The following is a 15,404-nucleotide window of genomic DNA, read 5'->3' on the forward strand; positions in this document are numbered from 1 at the left end:
ATAAACTTGAGCCTGTCTGCTGAGAAGTATCAGCCTGCAGATCCCAATACAGAATTTTATTTTTTATTTTATTTTATTTTTTTTTTTGAGATGGAATCTCACTCTGTCCCCCAGGCTGGAGTGCAGTGGCGCGATCTTGGCTCACTGCAAGCTCTGCCTCCCGGGTTCATACCATTCTCCTGCCTCCGCCTCCCGAGTAGCTGGGATTACAGATGCCCGCCACCACGCCCGGCTATTTTTTTGCCAATACAGAATTTTAAATGCTTTTCAGAGAAATACTGGCTCACACCTGTAATCACAGCACTTTGGGAGGCCAAGGCGGGCGGATCACGAGGTCAGGAGATCAAGACCATTCTGGCTAACACGGTGAGACCCCATCTCTACTAAAAATACAAAAAATTAGCTGGGCGTGGTGGCGGGCGCCTGTAGTCCCAGCTACTCGGGAGGCTGAGGCACAAGAATGGCGTGAACCCGGGAGGCAGAGCTTGCAGTGAGCCAAGATCATGCCACTGCACTCCAGCCTGGGCGACAGAGCGAGACTCCATCTCAAAAAAATAAATAAATTCACCATAGGCCTCAAACCGCTCACAAATATCCCTCTGCAGATTCTACAAAAAGACTTGTTTCCAAACTGCTCAATCAAAAGAAAGATTCAACTCTGTGAGATGAATGCACACATCACAAAGAAGCTTCTCAGAAAGCTTCTGTCTAGTTTTTATGTGATGTTTCCTTTTTCACCATAGGCCTCAAAGCGCTCCAAATATCCACTTGCAGATCCTACAAAAAGACTGTTTCCAAACTGCTCAATCAAAAGAAAGGTTCAACTCTGTGAGATGAAAGCAGATACTTCTCAGCAGACAGCCTCAAGTTTATGAACTAGTGAAGGCTTCCAAGTGAAATAGTAATATCAATAGTTACCTTTTTAAACTCATGTATGTTTATATGGCATATACTCCATCAGGCTTGTAAATTGTTAATGGCTAAAACTTTATTTTTCCAAGCCTTTGATCAGGCATTGGCCCTGGTGAATGCATTTTGGCCTTGTAAAGATTAATAATAAATAAATAATAAATAAAATAAATAAATGTGGCCGGGTGTGGGGGTTCATGCCTGTAATCCTAGCACTTTGGGAGGCTGAGGTGGGCGGATTACCTGAGGTTGGGAGTTCAAGACCAGCCTGGCCAACATGGTGAAACCCCATCCCTACTAAAAATACAAAAAGTTAGCTGGGTACAGTGGCACATGCCTGTAATCCCATAATTCCAGCTACTCTGGAGGCTGAGGCAGGAGAATCACTCGAACCCGGGAGGCAGAGGTCGCAGTGAGCCGAGATCATGCCATTGCACTCCAGCATGGGCTACAGAGTGAGACTTCGTCTCAAAAAAAATAAAATAAAATAACACCTTGCTAATTTTAATAGCAAAAAAGGAAAAGTCCAACCAAACACTGAGGTTAAAAGATAAAAAGATCAAAGTCAGTCTAAGAATACATAATATGTAGCTTTGTCCTCAAGCTGATGTACAGATTTAACACAATCTCTATGAAAACCCCAGCTATCAGCCAGGTGCAATGGCTCATGCCTGTAATCCCAGCACTTTGGGAGGCCGAGGCAGGCAGATTACCTGAGGTCAAGGGTTCGAGACCAGCCTGGCCAACATGGTAAAACCCTGTCTCTACCAAAACAAATACAAAATTAGCTGGGTGTGGTGGCGGGCGCCTGTAATCCCAGCTACTTGGGAGGCTGAGGCAGGAGAATTGCTTGAACCAGGAGGTGGAGGTTGCAGTGAGCCATGATCGCACTATTGCACTCCAGCCTGGGTGACAAGAGCAAAACTCTGTCTCAAAACAAACAAACAAAAAAACCCCACAAAACCCATCTACTAAAATTACAAAAATTAGCTGAGCATGGTGGTCACGCCTGTAGTCCCAGGGGAGGCTGAGGCAGGAGAATCACTTGAACCTGGGAGGCAGAGGTTGCAGTGAGCTGAGATTGTGCCACTGCTTTCCAGCCTGGGTGACAGAGCAAGACCTCATCTCAAAAAAAAAAAAAAAAAAAAGAAAAAAGAATGAAAAAAAAAAAAAAACTACTAATGAGTATTATAGCTTACTTAATTTGTCTAGCAGGCTTTCTGGTTTTTGCTGGAAAACCGAAAAACAAACAAAAAAAAAAACAAACAACTACTAATAATTTTAAAAGTCACATTTTCCATATGGTTTTCAGGTTTCAAGTATTATTTCAAATATCTAAATAAGCAAAAGTTTCACATTTCTACATTTTAAGCACTTCTATAAGAATACTACCTGACTTTATGAAGCTATTTGGAAGTGAAGGATATCCAGAAGAAACATATTGATGATTTGTGGTTAAACTTGTATTTCCAGATACAGTTGGTTGGGATGATGCACGAGGACAATGGTTTGTTTGTGAGGCTGTGGATGGATAGTTATATTGCCAATTCAAAGGTGGTGGCAGGTTGGCTCCAGGAAGAAAGCAACTAGAAGGCATTGGTGTAGTAGATGGGTTCTGAGAAGCAGGAAATGGCATTCGGGGAGCAGGACTACTATGAAGCGAAGGTGTCACTGGATTAGAGGCCACAGGTGGTCTATTAAGAGTCTGCCCAGATCCCTGAGAGCCACCATAGTTAGACTGTCCAGAGACTGGATTCAAAGTCTTTGCTGGTATTGGATGCGGGTAGGATCCTGGAAGCTGGAAATTGTATCCTTGGCTCGCTGACTCTTGTGAAGACAGTAATGCATTTTGGACAGGACCTTCCAATAAAAGGAGGAAAAATTAATCTTACCAACAAATATAGCAATACTTTAAAAAATAAAGTAAAACATATATTCTTACAGTCAGCAATAAAAACATATAACTCAATTAAAAAATAAGCAAAGGACTTAAATAGACATTCAAATACACTTCCAAAGAAGATAGCTAATAAGCACATGCCAAAACATTCAACATCATCAGTCATTAGAGAAATACAAAAATCATTAGTTATAACAGAAATGCAAATCAAAACCACAATGAAGGCCAGCACAGTGGCTCACATCTGTAATCCCAGCACTTTGGGAGGCCAAGGCAGGTGGATAGCTTGAGCCCAGGAGTTCAAGACCAGCCTGGGCAACATGGCGAAACCCCATGCCTATAAAAAAAACAAAAAGTAGCCAGCCTTGATGGTATGCACCTGTAGTCCTAGCTACTTGGGGGGCTGAGGCAGGAGGATTACTTGAACCCAGGAGGTCAAGACTGCAGTGAGCCGAGGTCATACCACTGCACTCCAGCCTGGGTGACAAAAAAAAAAAAGATGGACTAAACAGTAGCAAGTAACAGAGGGAATACAGAGATGTCTCAATAAATGAAAACATTTGTAATAAATTAATGTATAAGCATATGTTGGGTCACTTGGATAAAAATAGGCCATCTCACGGCCCAATGTTGCCACAGGATGTCCTAGCCTAGTTTCATATTTGTATTACAATTTAATTTATTTACTTACTTATGGATTGATTGATTGATTGAGACAGCACTTTACTCTGTTGTCCAAGCTGGAGTACAGTGGCACAATCATGGCTCACTGTAGCTCTAACCTCCTGGGCTCAAGTGATCCTCTCATCTAAGCCTCCTGAGAGGCTGGGACTACAGGCATGCGCCACCATGCCCACCTAATTTTTTTTTTTTTTTTTTTTTGTAGAGACAGAGACTCACTATGTTGCCCAGGCTGGTCTCAAATTCCTGAGTTCAAGTAATCCTCCTGCCTCAGCCTCTATAAGCACTAGGATTACAGGCGTGAGCAAACAGGTTGTATTTACAATCTTATCACAAGCTAATACGCTAAAGAGGTGCCTTCAAGCCAGGTGCAGCCAAGTGAAAGCCAAATACTATCAAAATGTACAAAATAAGCAAAAATTTGACAGGTCAATAAAGATGAAAAGATGCCGGGCACGGTGCCTCACACCTATCTATAATCCCAACACTTTGGGAGGCCAAGGCGGGCAGACAGCTTGAGCTTAGGAGTTTGAGACCAGCCTGGACATAATAGTAAGACCTCATCTCTATAAAAAAATACAAGAATTAGTTGGGCATGGTGGCGCCTGCCTGTAAGTCCCAGCTACTTGGGGCTGAGGCAGGAGGATCACTGAGCACAGGAGGTTAAGGCTGCAGTTCACACCACTGCACTCCAGCCTCTGTGACAAAGTGAGACCCTGTCTCCTGTCTCAAAAAAAGAAAAAAAAAAGAATATGAGGTCATAAGGCCAACTGGCAGGAAGACAGATACAAAAGAACTTGTTCTGTGGTAGTCACCATCATAGACCTATTGTGAGTAACTATTACATGAAAATTTTTTTTTCTGACCTCCCTCCCCACTATGTGAAAATCATATATGGATCAATTACAAGTAGTTCACAAAAAGTGTAGTAATAAATATATAATAACACCTTCACTAAATGGATAATTTTTTTTAATTCTGAATTCATTACTAAGTAGCCCATCAAAATAATGGGTCAGTGAGGCCGGGCGCAGTGGCTCACGCCTGTAATCCCAGCACTTTGGGAGGCCAAGGCGGGCGGATCACGAGGTCAGGAGATCGAGACCATCCTGGCTAACACGGTGAGACCATCCTGGCTAACACGGTGAAACCCCATCTCTACTAAAACTACAAAAAATAGTGGAGCGTGGTGGCGGGCACCTGTAGTCCCAGCTACTTGTGAGGCTGAGACAGGAGAATGGCGTGAACCCAGGAGGCAGAGCTTGCAGTGAGCCGAGATTGCGCCACTGCACTCCAGCCTGGGTGACAGAGCGAGACTTCATCTCAATAAATAAATAAATAAATAAATAAAAAAAAATGGGTCAGTGATTGTGAAGGGGTCCAGAATATGCTACTATGGCATAAAAATTATTTTAAGCACAAGGCATTTGAATTCCTAAAATCTCTTATCTGCCTAAAACAGAGCCTTCCAAAAGAACTCAATTGTCATAATCTACTTCCCAGGGGCAACCAGGAAAGATGTCAATCTGACTCATGACCTGAGATGAGAAATTTCCACACCACACCTAAACAGATACCATCACAAAACTATCATATCTATTCTAAGAGCCCATTTATCCTTCCTATAAGTTGTCTGTTTTCCAGTAAATATCCTTTCCCCCACCCCACCCTTCCCCTATTAAAATCGTGTAGAGGTTGGGCATGGTGGCTCATGCCTGTAATCCCAGCACGCTGGGAGGCCAAAGCAGAACTACTTGAGCTCAGGAGTAGCAGACCAGCCTGGGCAACATAGCGAGACTCCATTTCTACAAGAAAAAATTAAAAATTAAAAAATTAGCCAAGAGTTGTGGCACATGCCTGTAGACCTAGCTTCTCAGGAGGCTGAGGCAAGAGGACTGCTTGAGCCCAGGAGTTTGACTTCAGTGAGCTATAATCAAGCATTCCACCCTGGGCTACAGAGTGAGAACGTGTCTCAAAAACAAAAAGGAAAAAGTGAGCATGATCATCACCCAAGTAATGTTCCAACATATTCAAAATTAAAACAATCAAATCAATTGTGGTTTCAAACAAAATGTAGCATATTGTTTAATGTTTTAAAATTGAATTATATTGCTTTTGATTTTTTTTTGAGACGGAGTCTCACTCTGTTGCCCAAGCTAAAGTGCAGTGGTGCGATCTCAGCTCACTGCAACCTCTGCCTCCTGGGTTCAGGAGATTCTCCTGCCTCATTCAGCCTCTCGAGTAGCTGGGATTACAGGTGTGCACCACCACGCCTGGCTAATTTCGTATTTTTAGTAGAGACGGGATTTCACCACGTTGGCCAGGCTGTTCTCGAACTTCTGACCTCAAGTGATCTGGCCACCTCAGCCTCCCAAAGTGATGGGATTACAGGTGTGAGCCACCACGCCCAGCCATTTGTTGATATTTTTAATGTTTGGTTTTACAATAGTACAATAGCTATAAACCTATGAAATTTACACCTAGTTTTGTGTTTGCATATATATATTTAATAAAAATAATTTTTGCCAGGCATGTTGGCTTGATCTTGTAATCCGAGCACTTTGAAAAGCCAAGATGGGAGCACGGCTTGACCTCAGGAGTTCACGAACAACCTGGGTAATATAATGAGGCCTCGTCTCTACAAAAAAATAAATAATTAGCCAGTTATGGTGGCACGTGCCTATAGTCCCAGCTACTTGGGAGGCTGAGGCGGGAGGATCACTTGAACCCAAAAGATCAAGCCTGCGGTGGGCTGTGATCATGCCCCTGCACTCTAGCCTGGGCAACAGAGTGAGAACCTGTCTCAGAAGTAAAATAAATAAATAAATAATTTAACATTGGGATGGCAGAGAATTATTTAGTATCTATACATTACTCACATTTTTAAAAAACTGATTTGAGGAAACAGCACTCATGGGATTTTATGTGGAACTGAATATGGGTGATGAAGAGAGGAAAAAATCTAGGATGACTCCTAGGTTTCTGACCTGAGCAACCTGGTGGATGGCCATGTTTATTCATTTGAACAGAAAGAGAAAAGAATAGAAATGTAGGCCAGACATGGTGGCTCATGCCTGTAATCCCAGCACTTTAGAAAGTCAAGGTGGGAGGATCACTTGAGGCCAGGAGTTTGAGACCAGCCTGGGCAATATAGCAAGTCCCTATCTCTACAAAATATATATTTTGGTTGTGTGTGTGTGTGTGTGTGTTTCAGAAATGAGGTCTCGCTCTGCCACCCAAGCTGAAGTGTCACAGCTCACTGCAGCCTCGACCTCCCAAGCTCAAGCGATCCTCCCACCTCCCCTCTTGAGTAGCTGGGCCTACAGGTGTGCACAATTATGCCTGGCTAATTTTTTAATTTTTTTGTAGAGATGGGGTCTCCCTAAGTTGTCCAGGCTGGTCTCGAACTCCTGGGCTCAAGGGATTTTCTTGACTCAGCCTCCCAAAGTACTAAGATTACAAGCATGAGCCACTCCAACAACTTGATCAAGGATCAAGGATCACTTGAGCCCAGGAGTTCAAGGCTGCAGAGAGCTATCATTGCATCATTGCATTCCAGCCAGGGCGACAAAATGAGAGCTGTCTTTAAAATAAAAAAAAATGTCAGGTGCAGTGGCTCATGCCTGTAATCCCAACACTTTGGGAGGCCAAGGTGGGTGGATCACCTGAAGTCAGAAGTTCGAGACCAGCCTGACCAACATGGTGAAACCCCGTCTCTATTAAAAATACAAAAATTAGCGGGGCATGGTGGCACACGCCTATAGTCCCAGCTACTCAGAGGCTGAGGCAGGAGAACTGCTTGAACCTGGGAGGCGGAGGTTGCAATGAGCGGATATCGTGCCACTGCACTCCAGCCTGGTTGACAGAGCAAGACTCTGTCTCAAAAAAGCAAAGGTGGGGAATGGCAAAGGGAAGAGAGACTGAAGAGTTATTTCAAACACACTAATTTTCAGGTGCCACCAAGAAATCTAAGTGGATATGTCCAGTATAAAGATATTTATCTGCACTGGGTGCAGTGGCTCAGGCCTGTAATCCCAGCACTTTGGGAGATCAAGGCGGACAACACCTTCCTAAGACGGTGAAACCCCACGAGGTCAGGGGAGCAACACCATCCTAAGATGATGAAACCCTATCTCTTCTAAAAATAAAAAAAATTTGCCGGGTGGGTGTGGTGGCACATGCCGGTGGTCCCAGCTACTCCGGAGGCTGAGAAAGGAGAATCGCTTGAACCCGGGAGGTGAAGGTTGCAGTGAGCCAAGATCGTGCCACCTCACTCCCGCCTGGGCAACAGAGCAAGACTCCATCTTAAAAAAAAAAAAAAAAGATATTTATCTGCAGCCAAAGCAATAGGTTTCAGCTTAAGATATAATTATGGGAGTCATTGATCTATGCCTAAGATTTAAAACCATGGGAATTAAAGATACCCCGGGAGCATATAAGAGTAAGAAAAACAGGTCACCTTGAAGAAGAGCAATATTTAAGGAGGAGAGAGAAAAAAACAATCAGAAACGGAAGAAATATTGAGAATACTGCTGTTGAGAAATAGCAACCAAAACAAAGAAAGAAAACCATAACTACCCTTCTGGTGATATCCTAGAAACCAAAGAAAGCAATTGTTGTAAAAACAAAATAACAGCCAAAGGTATCAAATGCAGCTCGGAAAATGAGGAATGAAAAATATTTTCTATTTAATAACCAGGAAGCCATTTGTGGCTTTATTTATTTATTTATTTATTTAGAGATGAATTCTTGCTCTGTCACCCAGGCTGCAGTGCAATGTCGTGATCTCGGCTCACTGCAACCTCCACCTCCTGGGTTCAAGTAATTCTCCTGCTGAGAATCACTCAGGCTGAGGCCTCCTGAGTAGCTGGGATTACAGGCGCATGCCACCACGCCCGGCTAATTTTTGTATTTTTAGTAGAGACAGGGTTTCACCATGTTGGCCAGGCTGGTCTTGAACTCCTGACCTTGTGATCCACATGCTTTGGCCTCCCAAAGTGCTCGGATTACAGGCATGAGCCACCACGCCCAGCCTTGTGGCCTTATTAAGGACAATTTTGGGATGTGTGGGTAAAGAAGCTAAATTAGAAAGTTAGAGGCAAGAATGAATGCAGATGAGTGCTTCCCACCCAACCAGCAGCTTCAGAATCAGAGGAACCTGCTATAATAATGGTATGAATTGAGATCCCAGGTCCCACCTTTGTAAAATCCTATTTCATAGGATTCAAAAGGATCCCAGAATCTGCATTAGTAAAAAATCTCATGTGGCCAGGTGCGGTGCCTCACACCTGTAATCTCAGCACTTTGGCTCAGGCGGGCAGATCACCTGAGGTCAGGATTTTGAGACCAGCCTGGCCAAAAAGCTTTAAGTTTCTTTAGGAAAACCTGGGCCAGGCGCAGTGGTCCACACCTGTAATCCCAGCACTTTGGGAGGCCAAGGCGGGAGGATCACGAGGTCAGGAGTTTGAGACCAGCCTGGCCAAATGGTGAAACCCATCTCTACTAAAGATACAAAAAATTAGACAAGCATGGTGATGCACACCTGTAATCCCAGCTACTTCAGGGGCTGAGGCAGGATGATTGCTTGAACCTTGGAGGTTAAGGCTGCAGTGAGCCAAGACTGCACCACTGTACTCTAGCCTGGGGGACAAAGTGAGACCATTTCTGAAAAACCAAAACAAAACAAAACTGCAGTTTCTAACTGCCTTTGCAAGTTGATTCAGTCAATAAAGGCACTAATTAATGGTGGGAGTCATTATTTGCCTTTAGCATTATTACATGATAATCAGATTAAGATCTATTAGTTTAAGAGGTCTTGTAGTCTCGCTATCAATTTTTGCAAAGGAAATATGTATACACAAAGACAGAAAAACCTGTCAGCTGGGCGCAGTGGCTCACGCCTGTAATCCCAGCACTTTGGGAGGCCAAGGCAGGCGGATCACGAGGTCAGGAAATTGAGACCACCCTGTCCAACATGGTGAAACCCCGTCTCTACTAAATATACAAAAATTAGCTGAGCATGGTGGTGGACGACTGTAGTCCCAGCTACTCGGGAGGCTGAGGCAGGAGAATCGCTTGAACCCGAGAGGCAGAGGTTGCAGTGAGCCAAGATGTGCACCATTGCACTCCAGCCTGGGTGACAGAGTGAGACTCCATCTCAAAAAAAAAAAAATTTTTTTTTGAAAAAGGCTACTGTTAGGTCTTTTGTTTTTTATTAATTTATTTATTTTTGTGACAGGTTCTCACTCTGTTGCCCAGGCTAGAGGCTAGTGGCATGATCACGGCTCATTGCAGCCTTAACCTCCTGGATGCAGGTGATCCTCCTACCTCAGCCTCCTGAGTAGCTGGGACCACAGGCTGGCACCACTACACTGGACTAATTTTTCTTACTTTTTTATAGACATGGGGTCTTCCTATGTTGCCTAGCCTGGTCTGAACTCCTAGGCTCAAGCAGCCCTCCTGCCTTGCCCTCCCAAAGTGCTGGGATTACAGGTGTGAGCCACTGCACCTGGCCTATTTATTTATTTTTGAGACAAGATATTGCTGTGTCACCCAGGTTGCTGTGCAGTTGTGCAATTGTAGCTCACTGCAGTCTTGACCTCCTGGGGTCAAGTGATCTTCCTGTCTCAGCCTCCCCAGTAGCTGGGACTACTGGGCCCACAGCATGCCTATTTTTTAAAAAATCTTTGTAGAGACAGGGTCTCACTATGTTGCCCAGGCTGGTCTTGAATTCTTGGGCTAAAACAATCCTAGCACCTCGGCCTCCCAAGGTGCTGAGATTACAGGTGTGAGCCACCACACCTGGTGAGGTCTTTTGACTATAATATAAAAAATATCTGGGCTAGATGTTGTGGCTAATGCCTGTAATCCCAGCTCTTTGGGAGGCCAACGCAGGAGGATTACTTGAGTCCAGGAGTTCAAGACCATCCTGGGCAACAGAGTGCAGCTCTGTTTTCTAAAAAAAATTTTTTAATTAGCCAGGTTTCAGGGCATGTGCCTGTAGTCCTAGCTTCACAGGAGGCTGAGGTGTGAGGATCACTTCAGCTGAGAGGTTCGAGGCTGCAGTGAGCCATGATCAAGTCACTACACTTCAACCTGGGTGACAGAGCAAGATCTAGGCTCTTTAAAAAACAAACAAACAAACGAAACTGGAACGGGTGTGGTGGCTCACACCTGTAATCCCAGCACTTTGGGAGGCTGAGGCGGGCAGATCATGAGGTCAGAAGATAGAGGCCATCCTGGCCAACATGGTGAAACCCCATCTCTACTAAAAATACAAAAATTAGGCCGAGCATGGTGGCTCACATCTGTAATCCCAGCACTTTAGGAGGCCAAGGCGGGCGGATCACGAAGTCAGGAGATTGAGACCATCCTAACAGGGTGAAACCCTGTCTCCACTAAAAAAAAAATACAAAAAATTAGCTGGGCATGGTGGCAGGCGCCTATAGTCCCAGCTACTCGGGAGGCTGAGGCAGGATAATAATGGCATGAACCCGGGAGGCAGAGCTTGCAGTGAGCCAAGATCGTGCCACTGCACTCCAGCATGGGCGAGACTCTGTCTCAAAAAAACAAAAACAAAAACAAAAACAAAACAAAACAAACAAAATACAAAAATTAGCCAGGCATGGTGGCATGTGCTACAGGTGCCTGTAATCCCAGCTATTCCGGAGGCTGAGGCAGGAGAATCGCTTGAACCTGGGAGGCAGAGGTTGCAGTGAGCTGAGATCGCATCACTGCACTCCAGCCTGGCGACACAGCAAGACTCCGTCTCAAAAACAAAAAACACCAAACTGGCCAGGCACAGTGGCTCACACCTGTAATCCCAGCACTTTAGTAGGCCGAGGTGGGCAGATCACCTGAGCTCGGGAGTTCGAGACCAGCCTGGACAACATGGCGAAACCCCATCTCTACTAAATATACAAAAATTAGCTGGACATAGTGGCGCATGCCTGTAGTCCCAGTTGCTCAGGAGGCTGAGGCAGGAGGATTACTTGAACCCAGGAGGCAGAGGTTGCAGTGAGCCAAGATTGCGCCACTGCACTCCAGCCTGGGCAATAGAGCAAGACTATCTCAAAAACAAAAAACAAAAGCAAACTGAAGATCTAATTTTACTGTAATATGTAATTTAAGCAAACTTCATTAAATACTTAAGACTTTTCGGCCGGGTGCAGTGGCTCACGCCTGTAATCCCAGCACTTTGGGAGGCCAAGGCGGGTGGATCACCTGAGGTCAGGAGTTTGAGACCAGCCTGACCAATGTGATGAAACCCCATCTCTACCAAAAATACAGAAACTAGCCGGTTGTGGTGGCACATGCCTGTAATCCCAGCTACTCGGGAGGCTGAGGCACGAGAATCACTTGAACCTGGGAGGTAGAGGTTGCAGTGAGCCGAGATTGAGCCATTGTACTCCAGCCTGGGTGACAGAGTGAAACTCTGACTCAAAAAATAATAATAATAAAATATATACATTTTATATATATAATATATATTATATACTTATATAAAAAATGGGGCCTGGTGGTATGCACCTGTAGTTACTGGGGAGGCTAAGGTGTGAGGATTGCTTGAGCCCAGGAGTGACAGTGAGTTTTGATCCTGCCACTGCACTCTAGCTTGAGGGACAGTGTAAGCAAGATCCTGTCTCAAAAAAAAAAAAAAAAAAGGCAAAAAACAAACAACTTGTAGAGGCCAGGCACAGTGGCTCATGCCTGTAATCCCAGCACTTTGGGAGACCAAGGTGGGTGGATCACTGGAGGTCAGGAGTTTGACATCAGCCTGACCAGCATGGTGAAACCCTGTTTCTACTAAAAATATAAAAATTAGCTGGGTGTGGTGGGTGACACGTTCCTGTAATCCCAGCTACTAGGGAGGCTGAGGCAGGAGAATCGCTTGAACCTGGGAGGCGGAGGTTGCAGTGAGCCGAGATAGCGCCACTGCACTCCAGCCTGGGAGACAAAAGCAAAACTCCGTCTCCAAAAAAAAACCAAAACAAAAAACAAACAAAAAACGCTGTAGAAATGGAACTTATCAAAAGACTATGAAAATTATATTTTAAAAAAGAGGTCTGGGTACTGTGGCTCAGGCCTGTAATTACAGCACTTTGGAAGGCTAAGGAGGCAGGAGAATCGCTTGAACCCAGGAAGCAGAGGTTGCAGTGAGCTGAGATCACACCACTGCACTCCAGCCTGGGCGACAGAACAAGACTCCATCTCAAAAAAAAAAAAAAAAAAAAGAAGATGTGGAACAAATGTCTGTTGGACTGTATCAAATCAACATAGTGACAATATCTCTAATACGGCATACCACAGTGGTCAAATCCCTTTAACATTTCAATATTATGACAACTAAACTCATATATAAACGTTGAAGCACATTTGGGGATTTGTCATTTAAAGTTAACGTAAAACTGCAATTTATAGATTATAAGAAAAATCCATAGCCATGTAACATATTTTTTCTCATCCTCAGTGTAAATGTTATTAAATATTCTAGAATAAAATGTAGTGTACATAATCTGTTACCATAATTTTGAGAAAGAATGGTTAACTCAGTACCCTTTCAGTGGCTTTCCTCCACTTATTCTTTCTTCTGCCCATATAGTTGCCTACTCACAGACATTTTTAAAAGTCTTTTAGAGCCATCTTTGTAAAGAAAACAGCGGTCTTCTCTAAAAACAACGTAAATTGGCGATTTTAGTCACTGTCTGTTTTCTCCAACTTCACAGAAATCTTAGACTCTAATGGCAACTTAAGTTCTTTAGCATTATTCTACTAGTCTTATTTCTGTAAACCAAAGATTTGTAAGTAAATTGGTAAGTAGGCAATCTGTCGGCAGAAAGTCTTTGTCTATTTTAACAACTGAAATAATCTTAGCAAATCACAATGTAGGACGATTTAAGGAATCCTAGAAGAGGTATAAAATTATAAGACATTCTAACACCAAATGACAAACTATAATGTACATGTAGACTCTTGTTAGAGATTCAGAGGGTTGTGTCCAACCACTTTCCAAATGCTGTACAGACATCTAGAAGTCAAGCAGGAGATCCTCCCTTCTATTTGGTTTTTCCACAGCTGAAAGATTGAACAGCTGTTGTAGGTACAATTCTGGGAAGGTTCTGGGAGAGATGAGTAGGCCCTAAAGGGGTGTCCCAAAAGCATGCATTCATCTCCAGAAACTCAGACTGAGTACGACCCCCACCCCACTTCAGGGCCTGCGGAACCCAGATGAATCAGACCCCAAATCCTGCTCTCTAGGAGACTGGGGTGAGGTGGCATGGAAGGCGAAGGCATACAAACACTATGATCCTTATATTCGAGTTTTGAGGCATTTTCTCACCCGTGTTTCACCCAGGGCGTTGCATACAGCGGGTGCTCATTTACTGTTTTGGTGACCGACTAAATAAATAAATGTGAAAGACTGAGACGAGCCTGGGGCTACAGGTGCACAATTGCCGTGGTCCCCTGGCCCAGCCTCCCACCACCATCCGCGCCAGAACCCGGTAAGGAGGTCACCCTCTCTATCTATGTCGCCTCAAGCAGCAGTGGCAAGCAAAGGTCAGTCAGCCCTGGCCAGGCTGCGCCCTCCCCCCCGGACAGCACTCACCGTTGGTGTAGGGAGACCCCGAGGCCAAGGCGGCTCCGTTCTGGGCCTGGAGGCTGGCTGGGGCGCCGCCGGAGGCCGGTATTCTCGGCTGGGACATGACGACGGCGGTTATCTGGGTTGGAAGGGGCTGGTCAGGGTCGACAACAGCGCACAAGAAGAGAGCTGAAAGACCACTGCCGAAAGCGGAGGGAGGAGGCTAACGACTTAAGACTGAAGACTGGGAGAAGAGAGGGGGGCGCATTAAGCCCGAGGCATGGCGCCGCACTCTCCCCAGGCCACCGGCGGCCACGGCCTAGCCTGGGAGCTGAGGCTTGGGAGTCGGGCCGGCGGGGCCGCGAACGCCCGGCTGGAAGGCGGCAGCCAAATCTTGAGAGAAGGAGGGAGGCCCTGGCCGGAAGTGCCTGTCAGCCGCCGGCCGCGCAGCCGCAATCAAGACACGTGGCACTTCCGGCTCCGGGCTCTCAGCCGCCGCCGCGCCGGCGAACTCTTCTCTGCCAGCCGGGTTGCCTCGAGGCCACCTGACAGCTCCTGGTGCCCCGACCCCGACGACCGTGCCCGGCCTCGCCGCCACGTCACCGACTCTCACGGCCGGCCGGAAGTGCCGTGTGTCACCGCTACGGAAATTCCCGCAGTTGTGAACGTGACCTCGCTCGCAGAGCCGGGATCGTGGGGCAGTCTGGGATTCAGTAGCCGCTTTCGTCGGCTGGGACTGACAGTTCCTCTCCTCGGGTTTTGTGAAGATTATCTGAGACCATAGAAGTCGTCGTCCTCTGTTGAGACCCTACCACCACTGGTAGCTGGGACGGTTAATGTTCATCTCAGTATTTCATTAACATTTCGTCTTCATGTTTTAGATGTAAATTGTAAGGGGTTTTAAAAAGAGGTGGTTAAATATGTGTACATGTTAATAGTGTGATCAAGCCAAGAAGGAGGCCTTTGTCTTTTTGACTGGAGGACTCAGAGGAATTTTAATTTTGAAACTCGCTGATTCACAGCATACTCATACTCAAGTTCATTAGCACATTTAAATGGCAGTTTTGTTTCCTCTTCTAAGAGTTTACAGTAAGGTAAAGAACTCAAACTTCCTTTCAGAGCAAGTAGACTTTTTTTTTTTTTTTTTTGCAAGTAGACTTTTTTGACTTTTGAAGCCAAAGGGAGGTCGAAACTGCGGTGATTAGACAACATTAGTTAATTAATGACTGAGTAATCATCTTAGCTGCCTTATTCTATTTAGGTTTTTCCTGCTGTGTGCTGATGATAAAGTCCTTCTTTACAGATTTGTATTGTTGATTAAAATGTCATGCCACG

The 15,404-nt window shown here is 45.1% G+C and overlaps 1 protein-coding gene and 1 non-coding gene across 4 annotated transcripts in view; one reads left to right on the top strand and one right to left on the bottom strand.

Annotated features, from left to right (window-relative positions):
* The window catches only part of SEC24A (SEC24 homolog A, COPII coat complex component), a 77,373-nt gene extending 62,846 nt beyond the window's left edge, over positions 1-14,527 (bottom strand). For 2 of the 3 annotated variants that reach the window (XM_055297682.2, XM_055297683.2), the window contains exons 1-2: positions 14,097-14,514; positions 2,302-2,769 (exon numbers count right to left, since the gene is read on the bottom strand). In XM_055297682.2, the coding sequence (XP_055153657.1) occupies positions 2,302-2,769; positions 14,097-14,193 (565 nt within the window). In that variant the 5' untranslated portion in view covers positions 14,194-14,514. Of the gene's footprint in view, positions 1-2,301; positions 2,770-14,096 lie in introns of all 3 variants that reach the window. The other variant, XM_055297681.2, reaches the window with a different exon arrangement.
* On the top strand, positions 2,093-2,152 carry LOC129457902 (U7 small nuclear RNA). The gene has a single exon (XR_008649442.1). It is a non-coding gene; the product is annotated as a U7 small nuclear RNA (small nuclear RNA).
* Positions 14,528-15,404: the final 877 nt, after the last annotated feature.

Source organism: Symphalangus syndactylus, chromosome 11 (assembly GCF_028878055.3).
Source record: "Symphalangus syndactylus isolate Jambi chromosome 11, NHGRI_mSymSyn1-v2.1_pri, whole genome shotgun sequence".
Classification (NCBI taxonomy): Eukaryota; Metazoa; Chordata; class Mammalia; order Primates; family Hylobatidae; genus Symphalangus; species Symphalangus syndactylus.